Below are 7111 nucleotides of genomic sequence, written 5' to 3'. Positions count from 1 at the left end.
ACACTGTTTCAACTCCAGCTCTGAGATCCCGGCTGGCTGAAAGCAGGTTTCTGGGGTTTTGTTTTGCTTCTATATTTGTAACAATGTTTCAAATGCAAGCTCAGAGGCCGGCAGCGGAAGGCAGGGAACGTTGGAGTCCTCCCTCACTGAAGCAAGCAAGCCTCATGTTAGTTTCAAGCTGCCTGGCTGCCGGCCGCCATCTTGGCTGGCAGTTAATTTGCATATCGCCCTGATTAGCCAATGGGAAGGGTAGCAGTCGTACACCAATTACCATGTTTCTCTTTTATTAGATAGGATTCTTGAAGAGAAACATTAACCCTCACAGACAACACAGTCTAATCTGGAGGTGCCCCATGAACCACATCTGGCTCACCCATTTGTTTGGTCAGCACAGTATTTTTACCAATTTTTAAATTAAAATGTGATACCACTATACATCCACCTAAATTTCTAAAGGTGAAAAAGACAACATTAAATACTGATATATATTTATTGATTTCAGAGAGGAAGGCAGAGGGAGAGAGAGATAGAAACATCAATAATGGCAGTTTCAGCTGCCTCTGGCACGCCCCTTATGGGGATTAAGCCCACAACCTAGGCATGTGCCCTCGACTGGAATCGAACCTGGGGCCCTTCAGTCCGCAGGCTGACGCTCTACCCACTGAGCTAAACCGGCTAGGGCTTAAACTACTTTTCTTAATACATCCTATTATTGCCTCCGTAAGTGACCCTGTTTTTCAAGTTGCAGCCACTCTCCCTCATTTTTTGTTGTTTTATTTTCCTGGATTCTACGTTCCCCTTTATAGTTCTAGAGAAGAAGTAAGAAGCACATGTTAATTTACAACCTTGGCAGGAATGGGAAACCAAGTCAATAATTGTTTTCTTTTGTATTTTATTTATATATTTTTGGCAGCAAAATTGTGTTTATTAAAAAAAAATCTGGTCTATGAATACATTTTACTGCTTCAGTTGAAGAACCCTAAGCTAAATCAAAATACCAATATTAAAAGCAGCATACTGGTTACTACTGTCTTAAAGATACATAAAAAGAATCAAATGCTACAGTGTAGGAAATCAATCACCCCCATGTCAAAAATCACAACTTCTTTCAAATAAAGAATATGACCCATTTGCCATATTGAATTGATATTTATTTCAGGACATGCCATGTCAAAATAAAACAAAAGAGTCAACCCTTGCCTTTAACAATAATATTGTATTATAAAAGCACTTTACAACTCCATCCCATCTTTGAGTATAAGTTACTGGTATGTGGGCTAATGATTATCTTAAAACATTTCTCTATTCAGACCCATTATCAAGTGCTCTCTGAATATTAGAAGGTGATAATAAATGGGAAGTGGAGGAGGAAGAGGAGAGAGGGGAATAAGGTTCTCCCAGTTAAGGGTTTTGTTGTAATGAGGGGATGAGGAAGTATGAAGATACTTTTATTTTTTTCCATTTTTATACTGTGTTAAGTAATGCTTACAACATAAATTCAGCAGGCTCTTCCTGAGCCATAACTCAGAAAATTTCTTCCTGCAAATAATGTATTTACAAACGTGTTTAACTTACACAGCAATCTCACAATAACTAGTAAAGATTGAAATGGTGCACTCCTAGTATATTTGTTTGCAGTGTTTTAAGGGAAATACATATTGCCACGGTGATGAAGCTCTAAATAGGTTAAACAAAACATCTAATAATTAAAAGTAGTTTTAATAAAGGCAAAGAAATAAATATCACCAAAGAAAGAAGATTAATTGTAGCTTAAATATAAAACTAAATTACTAGTTAATTAACCAAACTATACAATAGATCCAATAAAAAGAAAAACCAGCCTGAAAGACCCAACATTTAAAAAAGCTAAAAAATAAGGCATAGATCTGCAATAATATTGAGTTTTATTTCCATTCTCTCTCATCCTCTTCTGTGTATGCTTTTCCAGATCTGCCTCTAGGGGCTTATTAAGAAAACCTGCCATTTTCAATCTGACCCCAAATATCCTGAGCACGGTATTTGCTATTCTGTTAAGGATTCTTTTGCTGGTAAGCTTTAGATATCATCATTTCTACTGGATATAGTAGTTTTGACCAAGGTGCCAAATTTAAATTCTTCCACTGGTTCTTCTTAAAGGAATTTTATTTCTATAGTGCCTTGCCTGCACAGCATTAAAACAAAACAAAACAAAACAAACCAGGAGAAATCTATTGCTTAAAAAAAATCTTTTAAATAAACAGAAGAACTCTATCCTGACAATTTTAGAATCTTGGAAGAGACAGTTCATTAGAAAAATTAAATATAAAAAAACCTGTTCTGTTTTACTTTTCTCTCCCAGAATCTAACATGTGAAAGTGTCATTAGTTTTGGTCAGAAATAAATTTTTTGTTCATTACTTGTAAGTACTATGTTCATTAGGACTCATTTTAGAGATGCACCACAACACTTATTTGAGTACTGCCTACCATGATAATTGAGTTTTGACTTCAAATAAAGTCTAAATAATTTAGTTCAGTGCTCAAGAATAATTTTGGACATCTTGACCCAAGGCCTAAAACAAGTGGTATCACTAAAATTTAAAGATAATTCCAATGGGCTTGGTCTGACTGATGCTTTGCCACCTCTTGTTTGTTTTTAGGAGTGGAGAGTAAGAATAGGAAATGGGTAAGGGAGAGATGAAAAAAGCAGGGAGAGGTCAAGTAGGTAGGCAAATGCTCCTGTGAACAGCTATTCCTTAACCAAGCCACATACTGTTGAGATTTCCATCATTTTGAAGTGCATTATCATAACATTAAAAAGGGAAAAAAAGTTAAGAAACTGTATCTAATGTTTAAAGTGATCACTGGAATATGCTGGAATTGTCTGACTTTTCATAAAATATAAATAATATAGACACTGACTTTTTTGTGCTTGTGAAGCTAATAGATCATCTCCACGAGACAGGCAGCAATGATGAATTGCAATACGTTATTACTGAAGGGAAAGGTTCAAGCCAATATTCACACTGCAGTCAATGAAAGAGTAAGGGGGCCAAAGCAGTGAGCTTCTGGAGAAAAGTTGAAGAGGCCAAGAGGGATTAGCAGGAACAGCCTCCTTCGCTGACTGGTTGATCCTGAGGCTTTTCCAGTTTTATGTCAATCACTGAAACAAAAGTTAAGGACCTACAAATGGGCAAGTACAATTCCAATTCTGCTCAACACTGATATCTCTGGCAACCCTTCCCTTCCATTCCTACTAACAGACACTACTTTCTATTTAGCTAGCTCACCATACAACAAACTGCTCTAATAATATAAACTTGCTTATATTCTACTACATGCAGCCAGGGTCAGAATAAGGTTAACCTCTCTATTCATGGGATTTATCCTAAGGAAACTGTTCTACAGGAGCAAGAAACACTATTAAGCTGATGTTCCTTATGGAATTATCTATAATAAAAATCTGAAACTAGCCTACAAAAGAGTTCCAACAACAGGGAGAGAATTTAATAAATGATGGGGACTTAATTCTGTGGAATACATTATGCTATAAGAAGTAATAATGGCATAGAAAACAAAACCTTTAGAAGAGAGATGCGCTGAACACAAACTGCTTAAATTCTATGGCTTAATAAAAATGTCTGTATATGGAAAAACACTAGAAGATAAATATACAACAAATAATGAAAATATCAAAATTCAAAATCTCTTGAAAAAAAATTGATATTTAATGTGCTTCATTATGTTCTGTTTCTGAAAGCAGAAGCCACAATAAAGTTCCAAACAGAGTTATTTCCTGCATAGGCCAAATAGAAAACTTAAATGTTAGAAAAAGCAGGGGAAGAAAATATGATACATACTATGGGGTAAATGTACAGAGTCAACAGGAGTCAAATTTAAGAAGGTTGGGCCCTGGCCGGATGGCTCAGTTGGTTGCAGGATCTTCCCGTACACCAAAAGGTTGCAGGTTTGATCCCTGGTTAGGGCATATATGGGAGACAACCGATCACTGTTTTTCTTTCTCTTTCTCTCCCTCCCTCCCTTGCTCTCTAAAAATCAATAAAAAAAACATATCCTTGGGTGAGGCTCAAAAAAGAAAAGACTGATTTCTAAGAGTTTCCTACTCATTAAAAATCAAGCAAGACTGTGGAATCTCAGGGGGAAGGTAGGGGAGAGTGGGTGGGTAGGCAAAGTTCAACCAAAGGACTTGTATGCATAGATGCATAACCCATGGACACAGACAATAGGGTGGTGAAAGCCTAGGGTGGGGCTGGAATAGAAAGGGTCAATGGGGGAGAAAAAGAGACATATGTAACACTATAAACAATAAAGATTAAAAATAAATAACCAAGCAAACGAATACAAATTCTCTCACTGATTAGTTGTAGTGAGCAGCAGGGAGCAAGTTTGCACTTGGATAACCAGATCTCATCCTATATAATAAAAGCCTAAAATGCAAATTGTCCCCTCAACCGGGAGTCCTGTCAGTTGTTCAACCGCTTGCTATGATGTGCACTGACCACCAGGGGACAGCGTGGAACATGGCGGATGTTGGCGATGCCATGCTGGCAGTGGGCCCCGATGGGTCCCAATGAGAGTGGGACCAGGGCGGATGATGGAGCACGTGAGTGGGAGGCGCCAGGCCAAGGTGGGTGTGAGCCACTGGTCACCAGCTGGGGGCCCGATCGCCCTTCCACTGCTGGGCTCCCAGGTGCTGAGGGAGCCAGGTGAGGACCCGATGCTGATCTGATCCCGGAGCAACCAGCAGCGGTGGTGCCGCCTGGCTTACTCAGCACCTGAGAGCTGGACGGTGGCAGGGTGATTGGCAGGGCGATTTGGCCCCTGCAGGTGGTGACCAGGAGGGGTTGTGGGGCTGCTGCCCTGCTCCCTCATCACCTGGGAGCTGGGCGGCAGTGGGGGCAATAGGGTGCGACCAGGTCCCGCAGGTGGCGACCAGCCAGGGTGGCAGGTGGCAGGGCCAGGGCTACTAGTTTTGCTATTAAAAAAACCTCATAGCTTCTATGCTCTTCAACCATCAATTTCTGACTATAAAAAGCAATGCCATAATATTCCTTAGCCAACCAAGTGGAGCTGTAAAGACTAGTGATAACAACAACATTCTCTGATGAAACAGAAAGGATACTGTCTTCTCTGCTTCTATCCTGTGTGCTTTCCATTCCAGGCAAAGCTGCTGCAACACGTCGGAATAGCTGTGAAAAAGAGAGAAATGTGATAATTGGAAGGGAAATTTTAACAAATGGCATCAAGTAAAGGTGGATGACTACTAAATGCTGTGTTCAAGGATATAGCTTCTAGGTTATTTCTCATGTAGCTCTTACCATGATGAAAGTATTTTACAATATCTACTTAGCCCAGCCAGCGTGGCTCAGTGGTTAAATATCGACCTATGAACCAGGAGGTCACAGTTCAATTCCCAGTCAGGGTACATGCCTGTGTTGTGGGCTCGATCCCCAGTGTGGGGCGTGCAGGAGGCAGCTGATCAATGATTCTCTCTCATCATTGATGTTTCTATCTATCTCTCCCTCTCCCTTCCTCTCTGAAACCAATAGAAATATATTTAAATAAACAAGTAAATAAATAAAATGTCTATTTAATACTGTATGAAAAGCAGTATGCCAAATACAATGAGGTATAAAAACATGATCCCAGTTTTCCAACTGATGAGATTAGACATGAACAAATGGCTAAGAAATAAGCAGCAAAAATGTCATTTGAGTCATAAATGACATACTATAGCAGTGATGGCAAACCTATGACATGCGTGTCAGAGGTGACACACGAACTCATTTTTTTGGTTGATTTGTCTTTGTTAAATGGCATTTAAATATATAAAATAAATATCAACAATATAAGTCTTTGTTTTACTATGGTTGGAAATATCAAAAAATTTCTAGGAGAAACCAAGATGGCGGCATAGATAAACACCGGAAATTGCTGCCTCCCACAACAACTTCAAAAATACAACTAAAAGACAAAACGGACATCACCCAGAACTACAGGAAGGCTGGCTGAGTGGAAATTCTACAACTAGAAGGAAAGAGAAAAGCACACTGAGACTCAGAGGAGGTGCGGAAGAAAAGTGCAGAGGTACGGAGGCGCACGCAGCAAGGGCTGGCAACTGAGGACACGGTTGTCTTTTTGAATCCGGAGAAAGTCTCAAGCCCCCAACTGCTCTGAACTCCAGTTCCGGGAAGTCTCTGGGGACCCAGACTCATACGGGGAGAAACTGGACTGTCTGGAAGCGGGCAGAACTCAGAACTCAAGGGCAGCTTTCTGTCAGAGGTGCTGGCAGTGATTACCGGAACACTGAGATTCGGGGCCCCCTTAGGGCACTGCTGAGGATCAGCCATAGCTGCTTGCCCCACCCAAGCTGTGGCAGAGACTTTTGCATATGAATGCCCTGGCCCTTTGCAATCTGAAAATTACCTAACAAACTGCAGCTGGGCCAGACAGACCCAGAACTTCCAAGAGAAGGCCCAAGGCCCCACAGCAGCTTGCACTGCCTCAGAGCTGGGCCTCATCCAAGCACCTCCAAACCCCAAACAAGGAAGGGGAATCTGCAGATCTCCTCGTAGCTCCTGCTGGGTACTGTTTTGTCTAATTCATGTAAACAAATGTGGAAAGTCAAACAAAACGAAAGACAGAAGAATATCTCTCAGATGAAGAAACAAAACAAAATCCCCAGAAACTAAAGCCGGTGAAACCGAGAGAATTTGTCAGATAAAGAGTTCAAAAAAATGGCCATAAGGATGCCCACCAACCTTGAGAGTAGAATCAAGTAATTCAAGGAGAACTTCAGCAAAATGAGAACTTTAGGAACGAAAACACTGACATAGGGTAAAAGCATGTGTCCTGGAGTCAGAACTCCAAAACACTACCATTTATCAGAGGTTAATATACACCCTTGGATAAATCCTTCTACTTTCTGAGAGTAACTTTCCTTGCCTCTATCTTCAGTTCTAGTACTAAGTTATAAAAAAAGTTAGTTGGGGGTTTCTAACTAGTTTAATGTTATACTTAGCCACAAAGTTTTAGAATGTTTCATGTCCCGGGGGCTCACAATAGTAATCTTTTTTTACAACAAATTTGTTCCCAGAAGGCTTCTGGCCTGG

At 40.3% G+C, this 7111-nt stretch overlaps 1 protein-coding gene across 3 annotated transcripts in view; it reads right to left on the bottom strand.

Moving 5' to 3' along the window:
- Nucleotides 1-7111, bottom strand: part of RAB6A (RAB6A, member RAS oncogene family) — a 60508-nt gene that overhangs the window by 4405 nt on the left and 48992 nt on the right. For 2 of the 3 annotated variants that reach the window (XM_006777941.2, XM_015557493.1), the window contains 2 exons: nucleotides 5122-5188; nucleotides 876-3141 (listed from right to left, as the gene is read on the bottom strand). In XM_006777941.2, coding sequence (XP_006778004.1) covers nucleotides 3077-3141; nucleotides 5122-5188 — 132 coding nt within the window. In that variant the 3' untranslated portion in view covers nucleotides 876-3076. Of the gene's footprint in view, nucleotides 1-875; nucleotides 3142-5121; nucleotides 5189-7111 lie in introns of those variants that run through there. The other variant, XM_015557492.1, reaches the window with a different exon arrangement.

The sequence above is a fragment of the Myotis davidii genome, unplaced genomic scaffold, assembly GCF_000327345.1.
Source record: "Myotis davidii unplaced genomic scaffold, ASM32734v1 scaffold169, whole genome shotgun sequence".
NCBI classification, from domain to species: domain Eukaryota; kingdom Metazoa; phylum Chordata; class Mammalia; order Chiroptera; family Vespertilionidae; genus Myotis; species Myotis davidii.
The sequence above is the reverse complement of the archived record's forward strand: the minus strand, read 5'-3'. Positions and strand labels throughout refer to the sequence as shown.